At 46.7% G+C, this 16488-nt stretch overlaps 1 protein-coding gene across 1 annotated transcript; it reads right to left on the minus strand.

Moving 5' to 3' along the window:
* Positions 1 to 769: 769 nt before the first annotated feature.
* LOC116821301 (zinc finger protein RFP-like) lies at positions 770 to 11395 on the minus strand. Its single transcript, XM_075061378.1, has 7 exons — positions 10946 to 11395; positions 6796 to 6891; positions 5070 to 5300; positions 4750 to 4772; positions 3615 to 3730; positions 2554 to 2613; positions 770 to 1284 (listed from the first exon to the last, which is right to left on the minus strand). The coding sequence occupies exons 1-7, from the start codon at positions 11363 to 11365 to the stop codon at positions 770 to 772; spliced, it is 1461 nt and encodes a 486-aa protein (XP_074917479.1). The 5' UTR covers positions 11366 to 11395.
* Positions 11396 to 16488: the final 5093 nt, after the last annotated feature.

A 16488-nucleotide genomic window follows, 5' to 3' on the forward strand; every position in this document is an offset into this window, starting at 1 on the left:
TACAACTTTTGTATTAGAAATGTTAGAAAGACTTTATATCAAATGTTATAGCCCCTAAGGATAGTATTAGTTAAAGTGAAAGAAAACATGCCTTTTTGTTAAAAGTAGAAATAAGATCTCCCCCCCACTCTGTAATCAATTGCCCCATTGACTGAATCAGGTTGTGATGAGTGAGGCTTTGGAAGACACCCACCTCCAGACAGCTACGATAGTTAAAGAGGATTGGAAGCCGAGCAAAAGACAATACAATTTGTCAAGTGGCCCAATAAGAAAAGCAGACATATTGACGACCTCAGGATTAGAAGCCAAGCACCTTCTTTATAAAACGCCCTCTTATTGAGCAGCATTGGGACAACACCCAGAAAAAGCAGCCAAAGACCACGACACAGACCAGATTTTGATTCTGGTCTGGCATTGCATAAGAGCGGAAGCTGCTATTAAATACAAGGTGGTTCTTGCAGAAGGACCCTGGTCTCGTCTCTTGTCAACCATAGGACCATCGATCCGGATCGGCAGAAGCCCGGCTCCACCCCTCCCCCATCTAACTCACCTGGCCAGTGCAGTTAAGGGGAGCAACGTGTTGGTAACAACAGCAAGATGGAGTGTGTTTGTGTTTGTGTCTGTGTCTGTGTGTGTGTGTGAATGCATGACTGTAATAGATCATATGCATATGATAGAGTGTTAATTAAACCTGTATTACTAATGAATGTGGCGTTTTGCCTTATCCTCCCGAAAAGATCCCGTATAGCACCTTGAGTACAACAATGTCTCAGTGACACAAGCTGAACTGGGATCCGTGCCCCACCCGGAACCAGGGATAAATTCTCTCCTCATCGAAAGAGGCTGTTGGGAAAGTGAAGATTGGGTCATCATTATCAGCATTGGCAAATATCACCTGCCCCTGTTCATAGTCCACAGAAACCCGGATAAACCTGAGATCACGGCTCAGGGACAGAGGGGTCTCAGAGGAGGAGACAGCAGAGAAACTATTCGTATACCAATCCACAGCCCAGATCCTGTCCTCAGGGTTACGGGTTCTCCCTCCCTTCCTCCACACAGACTTTTTGGCCACCCCCACAGCCCAGGTTCCCTCGTCCTTCACCTCCACCTCCCAGTAATGACTACCTGAGGTGAATCCTTCACAGCCCAGCACACAGACTCTAGTATCAAATCTTTCAGAATTGTTGGGCAGATCCTGCCGGGTGTAACTATAGCTCACACTTTTCCGATCCTCAGACAGGATGAGTCGGGGGTGAGCCGTGTCTGGATCCAGAGTCACATACGCTGGAGAGAGAGAATCAGAGCATTAGGGGCAGAACTCAGCCCCGGGGGCTGGTGGTGCCATGTTTCACACTCTCCAGAAGCCTGGTTCTGGCTGGGACAGGCCTGGATCCCAGGAAGCTGCCTCTGTCCTGGGCACCTGAGACTGAGCAGAGATGTCACTGCAGCTCCTCACTGTGTTTAATGAGACCTGATTCTTTAGTTTCTCATTTCTTTGCAGAGGCTTCAGCTCCCTGCTCCCCCGCTGGGGCTGCTCCATTGCCAGTGGCACAGACCCAGCCAAGAAGGTCTCAGAAGCTTTTCATGAGGAGGGAGCAAGGGAGGCAGGTACCAGCTTTAAACCTCAGAGGGAAGCTCCTTCCCCTAATGTAGCCTCCACTCCCAGGCCGGGGAAGAGAGAGGAAGGTGCAGCATTGGTAGGATGACCAGACGTCTTGATAAAATCGGGACTGTCCTGATTTTGAGGAGTTTGTCTGGTGTCCCGACCAGAGTGTGGTCGGGACACCATTTGTCCCGATATTTTGTTTCCTGGTCTTTGGTGGCAATTCAGCGGAGATTCCTTCAGTTGCGGGCAGTTTTCAGCGGTATTTCAGAGGTGGGTGCTTCTGTCTTTGGCATCAACGTTTATTACCCACCGCCGAAATACCATCGAAGACCGTCCGCGACTGAAGGGCTCTCTGCTGAATGGCCGCCGAACTCCCGGATGGGTGAGTTAAAAAAAAGAACCCCACCCCCACCCCCGGCAGTGGTCCTGATATTTTCCCCTTAACATCTGGTCACCCTAAGCATTGGGAAAAGCCACTCCAGACCAGAGAGTAGGAGATGGTGGGGCAGCCCCATTCCCAGTCCAGAGAGAAGGGGAGGGGCAGCTGCAGAGGGAGAGCACCTTCCCAATCCCCAATGGGAGAGCCCAGCCCTGGCCACAGGAAAGGGAGGATATTGGAGAAGAGGCAAAGGGGAGGGATGTGTCAGCCCTCGGGGGAAAGATTTTTCTGTTCAACACTCTGAATATAATATTAAAAAGGTCAATGAATGCCTATGAAAATGGCAGGATCAGTGTTCAGGTGTTTGGATGTTGGTCAGTGCGAGTGTTTTTCTGATCATTAGCATGGGCATCAACTCAGCACTAAGGTTGGTAACTGGCATCAGGTAACTGGCATCAGGATTACATGCTTTTATTTTTAGGGCTGTGTATGGTTTGGTTGATTTTATTAAAATATTTTTGTGGGAATTTTCTCATAATATAAAGACAGTCTCCTGCTGAAATCTCACCTAGTCTGCGTGATCCTACGGATTTATCTCTTTTTGTTTCCAGTTCAGATGGCAAAGTGGCTGGGGGGGAAAAGATAAGAAAGATAAGCTTTCATGTTGTCGTATGTACAACAGCATTCTTATTCTAAACTCATATAACTGTGTTTTAATTATAACCAAAAAACAAAGAGAGGCACAGACACACACTTAGGGTTTTAATATAAACATAAACTAGGCTGAAACTTCCTTTTTCCTCTTTTATTCAGACATCTCACAGCAATGGAATCAACTGTCATTAAGCCACGACCACTTATGAGATGCAATCTCTAAGGGAGAGATACTTTCCCCTCATCATCTACCCCCCAACCTCAGCTGCTTTATCTTATTCACCAATTGCATTTTGCCATAACTTGGACCCAGATCCTGCAAAAAAAATTAGGATGAAAGTAGCTTTGCACACTTTGGTCCCTTTTTTGACATTCATAGGATGCTAAGAATTTGTAGTCAGGGCTCTGAATTGTAAACTTTTTGGGTCTATTTACTCAGCGTCTCTGCAGAGCTCAGCACAATGGGGCCCCTTCCCTCCATAGACTGAAATATGAATAATAGTAAAATTATTCTGTAGGTAAGGAAATTCGAGCTGGAAGAGGGTCAAACTCAATGGGCCAAATTCATCCTGAACTGGCAAAGGGATAGAGGAGGCCAACGTGTGACTCCCCTATTTAGCGGCTTCAGAGGGCAGTGCAGACCTTGGCACAGGCTAGGGAAGTTCTGAGATACAGCCAGAGAATCACCCCTGATTCATTGGGCCCCATAGGCTTTGCCAGCTCTGTAGCTGGAAGAGATCAACTCAGGGGACGCAATTTAGGCCATTTGGCTAAATTTGGACATTAATGTTGTGACCTTTGGTAAGTCATGAATTAATTTGAAACATCCTGGTGCCTGGGCCCCTGCTACATCTACTCAATTTCTCTACTTTCCACATTTTATTAAATAGATATGTCATCTAATTGGCCAGAGCCCATCTCCTCCCAATCTCAGAGGCATATTCCAATTCTCCTTCCTAGGTCCTGTCTTAGTACCTTTGAACTTCCTCAGAGTCTCCTTAAGAGCAATATATTTCTGGGAGAAATTGCCAAGCCCCTTTTCCAGTTCAGGAGAAATCTTCACTGACTTCTGGAGCTTCCCCTTCTCACACCTGGAAAGAAAAAGAATTCACATTCTTCTATTTCATTTAGTGATATGTTATAATTTCTTCTTAGTGACAGCTTGCTGCTCTAATGGGCATGGAGTTAGAATTTCTCTGCTTCTCCTATCCTTGGAACAGGTTCAACACAGATCATGGCAGTCCAACCTTCTCCCTAGAGGTCCCATTAATAGTCTTCAACTCTGGCCTGGAGACCAGCTCTGGGGATAAAAGGGGAATTGAGTCTCCATGGCCAATTCACTCCATGGCCTCTATGCTTCTGAGGGATAGGAGATTCCAATGCTAAGTGCTGTAGAAATCTGTCCACTAGGAACTAGACTGATGCACCAACTCCCGCCTACCCAGCTCCTTCCACACAGGTCTCCAAACAGTCCTCAGGTGGGATTTCTCTTTATCACGGCTGACCTGGGTTAAATTGTAACCAGCATAGGTGCCGACTTCCCTTCTGCCTGGTGGTGCTGGAACTCCACATCTTGGCCATGCCCTTGCCCCAACCCAACCCTGCCCCCACTCCACCTCTTCTCCGCCTCCTCCCCCAAGCGTGCCATGTCCCCGCTCCTCCCTCTCCCTCTTGGAGAATCCTAAGTGCCGCCAAACAGCTGTTTGGCAGTGGGCGGGTGGCAGGGAAGCGCTGGGAGAGAGGGGGAGTAGCGTGGACGTGGCACATTCGGGGAGGTGGGGGGAAATTGGCTGTCAGTGGGTGCAGAGCACCCGTTAATTTTTCCCCATGGGTACCTATGGTAACCAGTACCTCAGCACCCCTATTCCATCCCCAGAATCCTGAGACAGCAAGCCCCTGGGGATGTAGCATCCAATTCAATAGATAATCCCAGACTCTTCTATAGAAAGGTGAGACTCTCAGGATTAAGTTAATCAGAGAATGGTATCCAAAATGTGACTCTGCCCCAGCCATTTTGCTGTGTGACTGTGGGGAGATGTGGTGTTAACATGGTTTCCAAGCTTTTTTCCAGCATAAGACGTATGTGTGGGAATGAGAAAGAGCCACATACCTGCTCAAGGTGCTTCCAATGTCCTAGAAAAAAGAGAGAATCTCAGTCCCACTTGAGTCACACACTTGGGATCCCAGGGAAGGGATCTTGCAAATATAGGGTAAAAAGGACCAGAGTCATGGATACACTGAACTAATGAGGCTTTTCCATCTCTAATATAAAAATTTCTCTATCACTTGAAAGAACAATTGTAATTCACATTTGTGCAATGCACACACTGAGTTATGCTGTCATCTCTGACTGCTGGACCCCAGTGCCAGGATTTCGGAGCTGTCCTGTCCCTGTGGTGGGATCTGGGATGTTTCTCTGACTCGTCTCACCTGCAGAAATTCACTCGCTGACTCCTGACACTTCCCCTCCACCTCACTGATCAGCTCACTGAGACGGGAAATCTCCTCAGAGAGTACAGTGAAATATTCATTGTGTATGTTCACAATCTCCTTGTCCAACTGTTCCAGCTGGGCCAGCAGGAGTCGCTCTTGTTCCTCCAGGAACTGCTGCAGTTTCTGAAATTGATATACAATCTTCTCCCTCTCGTTTTGTGTCTGTTTCTGTAGAATAATAGGGAAAGGGCTGTTCAGGGACATGGAAGGAGCCTGGAGTCCTTTCATGGAGTGCTGAGTGTGCAGGAGGGAGAATTTCTTTTCAAATTCTAAGACATCAAACACTTGACTATACCCTGTGAGAGACTATACCCTAGATCCCACTAGGGAGAGGATTTTCTCACACCTTCTCGTTTGGCCTCTCTCTCTCTTTTAAAGAGATATTTCCATGTCTGACCTGGTCAGGATATTTCATTATCAGGGACGTGAGAGATGGAGATCCAAGGCAGCAGGATTCAGGACTCAGCACTAGATCTGGGTGAAATTTTTTGCACTAAACTTTTTTTCAGGGAAAATGCAGTTTTGTCGCCTCTGAAATGTTTCATGAGTTCATGTAAATTTCCTGTTTGGTAAAAAATAAATAAAAATCTTGAAAAAAATCAAGATATTTATTACAACTATTTCTTAAGAAAACAGTTTGATTTTTTTTATTTGAAATCAATTTGTTTGAAAATTTCCTTGTTTTTAATATACACCTCTACCTCCACATAACGCTGTCCTCAGGAGCCAAAAAATCTTACCGCGTTATAGATGAAATGTGCGTTGCTGGGGGTGGGAGTATTTTGTTGGGAAAAGAACCAACAAACAGTGGCTACGCTGCCAGACATCTAGTGACGCAGCTGTGTTGACATGGCCATGTCGCTAAAAGCTATGTCGTATAGACACAGCCTTTGCAATATAAGAAATTATTCCAAAAGCATTGTTAGAAAAACTATGAGAAAAGTAAAGTAAGAAGGAAATATGAAGGAAATATGCTGTATTAAAAGATAAAGTGTAATTAAAGAGATACAGACTTAAGAAATAAGGAGGAAGTAAGCTGTAGTGACAATAAGAAAATCGCTAGCACTGTAACATAAGAAATCCTTACTGTGGCCTACGGCGTACAAGGCGAATGACAGGAATAGGGAAATGAGCACAAAGGGCTGTAAACCAGAGAGGAGCAGAGGGATAATTGTTCAGTCAAGAAACCAACACATTGCACCAAGGAATACCTGATTTTATTTAGGCTGGAACACAGCCAACAAAGAACTTTTCCTCCAAACTCTGGGCTCAGAGAGGTTGAAAACTGAGAAACTGAAAAGTGAACGTGTGTCCATGGGGTTTATGTTCTAGTGCATTGGATTTTCTAATTCAAAATTCTGTTAGTTTAATTAAACTCACTTTATAGGGAACAGTTTACATTTATGAACTAATAGTTGTTAATACACAGTAGATAAGAATAATAGTTTAAGGTGTAAGACTGAGTAGTAGTTCCTGATAAAACAACTCATTTTGATTTACTTGTGATTATTCTCCACTTCACTGAATTCTGCTTTACCCAGAACTGATTGAGATAAAGCATAATTTGGCAGCTAGATTGCCCCTGCCTCTCCTTATTGCTCTGATTCAGAATGCCCTCCATCTGGCTCGTTACAAATGCAGATGAAAAATGATGGGCACCTACCAGATATTCCTGGCTCCTCTTCTCTCCAGTCACTTTAAATCCCAGAAACTTTTCTCTCTCTTCCCTCAGAGTCTGCAAATGGGCCTGGATCTTTTCCTGAACAGATGGAAATGTTTTGGGTGGTTTGATTTTTATTTTGATAGATCAGAGTCGGGGAGGGGGGAACCTTTTCAACCCTTAACAAAAACAAACAAACAAAAAACTGACTCTGATGACTGGACAACTGAGCAGGTTTATGATGTCAGCAAGGCCACGGACTTTGAGTCATATTAATATTAATGATGACTGGGAGTGGTTTGTATTTGACTTTGTGTCTCCCCTGATTTACACCAACATGAAACTGGGGTCACACTCTTGCATTGTTCTTTCACAGTGTGAAACAACCTGTTGTTCAGAAGGTTTAACTAATAAAACGATACAAGCTCAGAAGCCCCCAGGATTAGAAATGTGGGCTGGGATTCTCAGTGGAGCCCAACTCCCACTGACTGTAAGCCCTCAAACCCCGGGGATGGTAATGGTTGGACAGAACTGGTCTTAGCACTAGGGCAAACTCCATTAGACAAGCTAGTTATTGTTGAGAACGGTTGGGCTTGGCCCGAGTATTGTCCTGCACCCTTCCCATGGCAATGCCCCCTGGGCAGCTATTCCACAGCTCCCAGCAAAGCTGCCAGCAGCAGCGGGTTCTGGGATTTCAAAATGCCACACCATGGGAGAGCAGTGTGAGGACTAATAGAGCCACCGTGGCTGCTCCTTCAGACTGACATAGGGCAGCCCCATTAGCTTTGCAGCAATCAGGTTCAACCCCAAAGAGATCTGACATGGACCTGCGCCGCCTGGAGCCCTCTTGTGCTTGAGCTCACAGTGCTCAGGGGCCACCGCATGTTCAGCCCAGTGGTTCCTCCAGTGCAGACCAGCAACACGGGAATTCAGAATCCCAGTGGGAAACTTCATCTCCCTGCTGGGCCTGGGACCTGTCTCAAGGTGTTGTTCCCTCCTAATGGCCACTCTTCATAACTGCCGTGGAGGCAGCATGACCTAGTGATTAGGGTACTGGACTGGGTGTTGGGAGACCTGGAGTCTATTCCCAGCTCTGCCACTGAGCTGTTTGGTAACCTTGGACAAGTCCCATCCCTTTGCTGTGCCTCTGTTTCCCCTCCCATCCTCTGTCTGTCTTGTCTACTAAGACTGTAAACAGGCCAGGGATTGTCCCTCACTGGGTTTTGTGCAGGGCCCAGCACAGCAGAGGCTGGATCCTGCGTGGGGTTTATATGTAAGTAAATAATAATAAATACTATGATACAAATCAGCAATAACCACAGCTTCTAACTCCCCCTTCTCCAGTCTGAAGGAGACACTGTCACATAGACCAGCCTGTAGCTCTTGTGGTTTAAACCTCACTGATCATTTAGCAGCTTCAGTTCTGTAGAAAATTCCCTTCTTTGACTAGTGGGAACCAGTTTTGAAAAGGATTCAGGATTTCAGAGAAAAGATTGCCACATCAAACATCTGTATGTACAGTCTTCATCTCTTGCCTGGCTTGCCACACTGCCATATTGTTTACCTTTTACAGCATCGCTCATACGATGGAGGCTTTACAAAGCAGAACGATGCAGTTACACCTGTGATTGGCAACATGTGATTACATTAACTGGTAAGTAAAACTCAAAGCGATAAGTCATTAAACTTGTCAGCAATTGCTTACCTTGAATTCCTCTGCAGCCTCCTCTATGGGAATGACTGTGTGATCTCTGTGAGCCTGGGATCTGTCACATGTTAGGCAGATGGAGGTTTGATCCTCCTCGCAGAACAGCTTGAGAGGCTCCTGGTGTTCCCCACACACTCTCTCCCTTCCTACGTTCTTTATTACCTGTAAACTCAGTTGTTTGGTTATTTCTACGATAGTTGCCAGCTGCCTCTTCGGCCTGGGGTTTCTCTGCTGCGCAGTTTGTCTACACTGAGGGTAGTGATGGCTATACCAGATTTCTCCCAGCACTGGCTGATGGAGGCTCGGCAGAAATTGTGCCCCACCTCCAGAGTGACAGGTTCTCTGAAATGCTCCAGACAGACGGGACAAGAAGCTCCCTGCTGGAGTCTGTCCACAGGGTTCTTTCTAACCATGGCTCCCTCTGAGTCACCACTGCGGCTGAGTGTAGGGTAGGCTCTGCAATTTCTCTCCCCCTAGCGTCTCACCTGTGCACCAGGCCCACGACTCATCTACCACCTTTCCATGATCCTCTGGCAAGTCACAACCCACCTTTTGGGAACCACCCTCAGCCCAATTCTCAACTCCCTGCCAAGCCCCCAGTTCTCCTATCCAGATGGGGACAATGAAGAAGGACCAGTGACCAGGAGTGAGTGGTGGGACGTTGCACTCCATATGTTTTACGAAAATATGCTGATGAATATAAATATGACATAACTAGAATATGCTTTATGCTAAATATGCCATATAACATATCTTTGCAAAGGTTATGCTTTACTGAATATATTAATCCTACAGATCTGCATGTATCATTTCTATGTCTGAATTTAGGGAAATAAGATATAAACTTGTATTTCTCTGTGTGTGTTGATGAGTGGCCCATCAGCAAACATTTAACTAACAATGGACATTGGGAGACGACAATCCACATCTGAGCTTTCCCGGGAACGTTCAAACTAACATGTAAAAAAAGGCTTCTGCCTGTAAAAAGCTAACTCATTTATGGACACGTGACTTGCCCAGGTGGCTACAAACTCCATCTTGCTCCTGTGATTTTGCAAAGGAACAAAGGGGATTCCGCCCACAAGAGAGAGAATATAAAAGGCCCTGGAGTCCCTCCATTTTGTGTTCAGCTGGCTCAAGATTGCTGGAGCCAGGCCATAAATTACAGCTCTGGTCTGAAAAGGATTGGGGCCAGGCTAGGAAAGAATCCAGTCTGTGAAAGAAGCGTATTGGAACCTCTTTGAGGGTGAGATTTACCTGTAAACAGTTTCTTAATGTGCTAGAGTTAGACTTGTGAATTTGTTTTATTTTACTTTTGTGACCTTCCTTGCTCTGTCTGTTATTACTTGAAACCACTTAAATCCAACCTTTTATACTTAATCAAATCACTTTTGTTTATTAATAAACCCAGAGTAAGTGATTAATCCCTGAGGAGGCAAACAGCTGTGCATATCTCTCTATAAGTGATATAGAGGGTGAACAATTTATGATTTTACCCTGTATAAGCTTTATACAGAGTAAAACAGATTTATTTGGGGTTGAGGCTCCCAGAAAGACTAATATTGTGTTCTGGGAAAGTCCCTGTTAACCGAGAAGCCCCTGGGCTGAGTGAATCTCAGTCTCAGTAAACTGCAACGGGGCATGGCCCAACCTCTTGGTCTGTGTTGGAGCTGACTAGAGTCTCAGCAAGATGGGAGTGGAGGGGTCCCTTTTCTGGCGGGGGAGTTGTTCTCAGTGGGATCCCCAGCACATCAAGTGACAATCTCTAGGGGGTCTCTGTGACCGAACCTGTCACAGATGGGTCATGTGATCCAATCAGACCTGGAGTAGCCAAAACAGAGGCCTATGGAGGGCCAGAGGGAGGAGATCTGTGTAAAAGGCAGAGGAGGCCTTGGATGATCTTCAGGGTGATAAGGACAAACTCCAGACAAAAAGTCTTGGGAGTCCCTGCTGGGAGAGCAGGGGTGTTATTGGCCACAAAAAACACAACCCTTTGTGGATTATTTCTGGGAACGTCAGAGGGAAACCGAGGCAGGGCCTCTGCAGAGACCCCCAGGCCATGAGGGGGCACTCTGGAGGCAGAGACCCTGCTACAGTGCCCTATTGCTGTGCTGTTCCCTCCCATCCAGCCCCTGCTTCCTGCAATCCCACCCCTGATCTTATCAAGCAGACTTGCTAGGGTCTGCAGGATGGGAACACCATTTCAGTGCCCCACTAAGTCTCATGAGGGTGGGGCTCCGTTCCTGTCTGCGTGAGGAAAAGTGTGAAGGGGATGTTTGCCCAGAGGACAGCCCCAGCAGCGTCCTACTGCTGCCTCGGCCCCGAGAGGGGAGAACCAATGAAAGAGAGTTTGTGTTTCTGGGATGTGGTGGAAGGAGGGAGAGGCAGAGCAGGTGAGTTTTATAGTCTAGCTATAAAAATGATGGTTAGTCCGTAAATTCCTACCTTGAATTCTTCAGCAGTAACTTCCTCTGCAGGAATCACAGAGTGATCTCTGTGCTCCTTGGATTTGTCACACATGACACAGATGAGGATTTTATCCTTTTTGCAAAACAGTTTCAGAGGCTCCTTGTGTTTCTCACACAAAGTCTCTGCTTCTGGTTCCTTCACTGACTGCAACCTCCATTCTCTGACTGCTACTGTAACATCCCTGAGCTTCTTGTTAAGTTTGAGGTTCCTCTGGGGAAAGACCTCTTTGCACTGAGGGCAGGAGACATCTATATCCAAGTTCTCCCAGCACTGGGTGACACAGGCTCTGCAGAAATTGTGATCACAGTCTAGACATACCGGATCTTGAAAATACTCCAGACAGACGGGACAGGTCAGTTCATCCTGGAGAGCTTTTGCTAAGTTTGCAGCAGCCATGGCTTCTAGTGCAGGAAAGAGACAAGAAAGGAGTTTAGTTTCATTTCCTGTGTTCTCAGAAATGGGCTGATTGAACTTGGCTTAGTCGTTTCCTTTCTGGGTACAGTCTCATATTCTTTGGTTTTTGTGGACTGCACAGTAGCTTTGAACTAAGTGCGATGAGTCCAAACTGAGACTAACTCCTCCCTTTGTTAACAAATAAATCCATGGCGTAGATACCCCATTGCTCTGCGACTTGCCTTGTCCTTTACTCACTCACGTGTAAAAATTAGAGCTGGTAAACAAAAAAATTCCAATGGAACAATTTTTCTGTTGGAAAATGCCATTTTGATTAAATCAAAACTTTGCATGGGAATGTGCCAACTTTCATTTTCTTTTTAAATGAAGCATTTCAATAAAATTAAATTGTTCCCTTTTTAGTTTTTCAGTTTGAAGCAACTTTGTTTCAAAAAATGTAAATGTAACCCTTCTGCCCCTCTGAGTTGGCAGCAACAAGGGCCGGGTTCAGTAGCCAGGGGTTCTGTTTCAATAACACAATGCAAAACCGGCTCAAGTCCCCACTCAGTGACCTGGGACAATTACATACCACACCCCCGGGTACCTCTAGGAGGCAATACTTCCCAACTCACAAGCACAGAGTCCGAGTGTAGCAAAATCCTTTTAATAAAGGAGGGAAACAATGCGGCATCATGTTGGAGAAACACCACAAACAGGATTATACACAAACCATAAGCAAAAAACCCATCTCCAAGTACGTTTGGCAATGTCCTTCCCCCTTAGGGTCTTAAGTCCAATCACCCCAAAGTCCAACAACCCAAAGTCTCTGTCTCTGGTCAGTACCACCCCAGAGTTCAAAAGTTTATCTGCAGAGTTTCCCCCTTCCCCAGCCTGGGTCGAAATGGGGGGGGGGGCACACATGGTGTTAAAGGGCACCTTACATGGACCAGGAGCCAACTGGTCCCCCTCTCCATGGAGTTCTGCTGCAGCCTTCACCATGCTGGCTCCACTCCACCAGCTGTGCCGCTCTTCCAGCCAACCCGTGAGCTGCTCCAGCCGTCCCTGCAAACCGCTCCGTTCCGCTCACTGTTCTGTGGGCTGCGCCAACCATCCCCGCAAACACTCCACTCCACTCCACTCACTGTCCCACGGGCTGCTCCAACATGCTGCAAACTGATCCTCTCTGCCAGTCACTTAGCGATAGATCTTCAGGCTCTCCCGCTACTGAACACAGCACTTAGTGATCTCAGCTCAGTAAGCTTAGCTCTTTTAGTGATTTCAGCTTGTAGTAGGGGAGCTCCAGTGCTGGTGCACCATTGGCCCAACGTGAATTCAGCTCAGCAGCCTCTAGGTGGACTCCTAATAGATTCAAAAGTAGCTCTGCTCTTCAACAGTGGAGAAAGGAGGATGTGCAGTGGCTGTTCCAGGCCCTCAAAAAGGGCCCATACCATCACCTACACACACCAGTCCCTAACCTCTCTCCATTCACTGGGTTTTGGCACCCATGTCCCTTGTCTAGTAAGTGCTACTTAATTGACGGTGAGATATCTTTGTTATAAAGCAGTCTCATTAGTTCCTCATTCATATAATCAGGGTGACAACACTTTATTCTTCCTGCCTCAATAACAAAGAAATTGGGGATCCCAGAGCTGCCAAAATAACCATCCCAGGCTGCCGTGGGCTACGCTAGGTGGGGTGGGTGTGCCAATGCAAATACATGAAATTCCTTTCCACACTCCCCATAATTCACCACCAGATGTCAGGGTAGAGCTCATCCTGACTCTTCTTACATTTATTTTATATTGTATTATCAATTATAATATAAAATGAAATAGTCAAAATCAGAATATAACATTACAATTTATTGAAAAGAAATATTTAAATTGATCCCAAATTATTAATCTTTATTTGGCTTTGCAGGAAGTTTCTCTCTTGCCCCCCCACTCCTTTTGGATTCAAAACAAAAAAGAAAAATGGCATTTCCCCCAAATGGAATTTCTGGTTCCTGCAAAGCTCTAATGAAAAGCACTAACTCCTTCTACATCTTAGCAGACATATCCAGCACACTGACCACACCGACAGCAACATCAAAAGACCTGTGACTGAACTTCCTCCCCCATATCACTCCCTCCTTTGCACTTTCTTCAGTGAGACAGCCATGGGATCCTTTCCCGTAACTACACTGCTCACTATACATTCCTTCAAGAACCTGAACCCACTCCTTCCCTTCCCTTCTGAAACTTTCAACTTTTCAATGAAAAACTGAATATTGAACTATTTTGTGCAAACCCCAAAGTATTTCAGTTTGGAAATGTCACTGTGGTACTGCATGGGAGTTGTAATTTAAGTTCCTCATGCATCCATCTGGCACAGATTGGGCTCCCTGATAGGACTCTCCCACGATGCACCACAGTCTCCCCTTTTGGTGAGTCATTGAATCATGGGAGTCCAATAACCATGATGCATCATGGGAGATGAAGTCCATCTGGGGAACCTAGCCTGTACAATAAAAAGGGGAAATCAAGCAACCATAGTACATCTCCCATAGGAATAATAGTGGCACGCCCAAATTGATTTATTTGGTCTCTTGGTGAAATAGTTCAGCTCTGGAGCATTTTTTTTTCTGGGGGATGAAAAATATCAAAGATTATTGGATAGCAGACATTTTTGGTGAAAATGTTTTTAATCAAAACCACAGTTTTTCATCAAAACCAACAAAATTTCCAAGCAGCCTTAATCATAGGAACATCCCATGAGCGCTTCCATTGACTAGCTCCTAGCTAGTCCTGCCAAGCACTTTCATCTCCTTTCATAATTCACAATGGGCTATCATGTTCTAAGTGATCCACCGATGGTTTATCACTCTTCTTTGCATTATGTGGCAAACTGAAATTTACAATGCCTCCTGTCCTAAGATATTTGGACATAAGGTGACCAGATAGAAAGTGTGAAAAATTGGGATGGGAGTGGGGGGGTAATAGGCCATTTTATAATAGAGGGGCCAGAATATTGAGACTGTCTTGTCAGAGAAACACTCAGTTCTCACTCTCTGGTTGGGTGCAGCAAAGTCAGATACTTTATTCTCAAGCAATTGTGTGGAGGGAGAGAGTGCACTAGGACACAGGGTTTCTCCCTCCTAGGCAGGTCTCTCTCCAGGTAAACAGTTACAGCAGCATTTATACCTTTTGTTGCATGTAATAATAAGCAACAGCTGCATTTTGTTTAGAGATAGGCCATCTTGATATCTCATTTTTCTCACTTCTATGTAGACTACAGTCTATTCCATATCTAACTCAAGGCTGCAACAACTTCTCACAGTTCTTTCCCACTCACCTCACAAAATCCTCGCTTTTATAAATCTCATGTTATTAGGATTACAGCTTAGCCTGACTCTTGCTAACAGAGATGTCATGCATTGAAATACCCTTCAAATGCCTGTCAGTTCTTGCTCTACTTCCACAGTCCCTATAAAATTGGGACATTGGGTCACCCTATGCCCTGCGCAGCTGCATACTGCTCCAGCCGCTGCTCCAGCTCTTCCCCAGGGCCCCCACCCCAGCCCCACCCCCACTCTCCATAGGACTGCAGCAGGGCTGGGCCTGCACTCACTGGCGGTGGGAAGTGCAAGGACCTGGCGCCAGCCGTGCTGCTGATGAGTGCTGGAGGGTGGTTCCCCCCTGCCTCCCAAGCCAGCCTCTCCACCTCCATGAAGGCCTGGGGCCCACTCCTCACTCCCCCCTGCCCTGCAGAGTCCTGCCTTCCCCCCTGGGGGGGGGGGCTGCATAGGGCCCCAGAATAGCTAGGAACGGCCCTGCTCTAGGGAGAGCTTGCAGGGTCCATAGCCATCCCAAAATTTTCCTCACCACTCCCCCATAGCCATCCCTCCCAACTGCTGGTAGCACTGCCTTCAGATCGGGGCACCCGGCCAACACCCACTGCTCTCTGGCTGCCCCATTCTGAAGGCAGAGCAGAGAGAGCTGTGGCTGCTGGCCAGGCTGCCCCCAGCAGAAACACTTCTCCGTCCCCAGGTTCACTGGCTCTCACTTCCCCCTTCTGCACACCATTGCCCACAAACTGCAGCCGCTAGGGGAAGCGGACTGGCATATGGCTGGAACAGTATGCCACACAAGTCCCCCTACACACACACCTGATCTGCAGAGAGGAGGCTTTAGACACTTGCCTAGACTGGAGGAAATTGTCTCCTTTTTCCATTCAAGCCCCTTTGCACTCAGGGATTGCCTGACAGATTTGTAGCCTTGCTGCACTCCAGACACAGGCGCCAACACAGAGGATGCTCCAGACCCAGAGCACCCACAGGAAAAAATAGTGGGTACTCAGCACTCACCAGCCACAGCTGTTTGGCTGGGCCCTGCCGATCAGCTGTTCAGTGAGGCTGCCTATGAGCTGCTTGGCAGCTGGGGAGGGGCTTGGGGTAGGGTGGAGAGCAGTGAGTGGAGGGCAGGCAGGGACCTACGGGGAGGGGAAGGAGCAAGGGTGGGACCTTGGGGAAATGGTCAAGGTGGCATCCCCAGGGAAAAATAAGTCAGTGCCTATGGCCCCAGAGACGTGCACGCTTAGCTCCCCTGCTGATGCTAGTGTGAAAGTAGAATGAATTATATTGTAAGAATAGAAAGGATTAAAGAAATGTTGTCTGTACCTTTAAGCAAAACTGTTGGAATGTTGCAATCCAGGTGTCAGGAACACAGACATTAACATAGAACAATTGCACCGTGTTTGTTTCTCCTCCTGTGGCCGCCCCGGCTTGTAAGTGTTACCAGGTCATGCTTCTCAAGGGGGGGCCCCTTAATTGTTTACAAAGACATGCCCTTCAAAGGGATGGCCTGTGCTAGGGACACTGCCCTGTTAAAGGTTAGTCCGTATCCTGTTAACTGGTTTGGTTAGGGTAGGCAATGTCAGAGCTGCAAGACCTATTGTTTTTTGAGATCCTGGGCATAGTATGCTCATGCTTTGAGTTGATGGTGTGAACCCCTATTTTCAGAACTTGCACAGGGCATACTCTGTGCTCACCTCAGTTTTTCCTGTGTCTCCTCCCTGTACAGGGGAGCCTTCAGGTACTGGCGGAAATGCCTTTTGCTTTAAAAACAGCATTTTGAAACCAAACATAG

Source organism: Chelonoidis abingdonii, unplaced genomic scaffold (genome assembly GCF_003597395.2).
Source record: "Chelonoidis abingdonii isolate Lonesome George unplaced genomic scaffold, CheloAbing_2.0 scaffold0362, whole genome shotgun sequence".
Taxonomy (NCBI): Eukaryota; Metazoa; Chordata; order Testudines; family Testudinidae; genus Chelonoidis; species Chelonoidis abingdonii.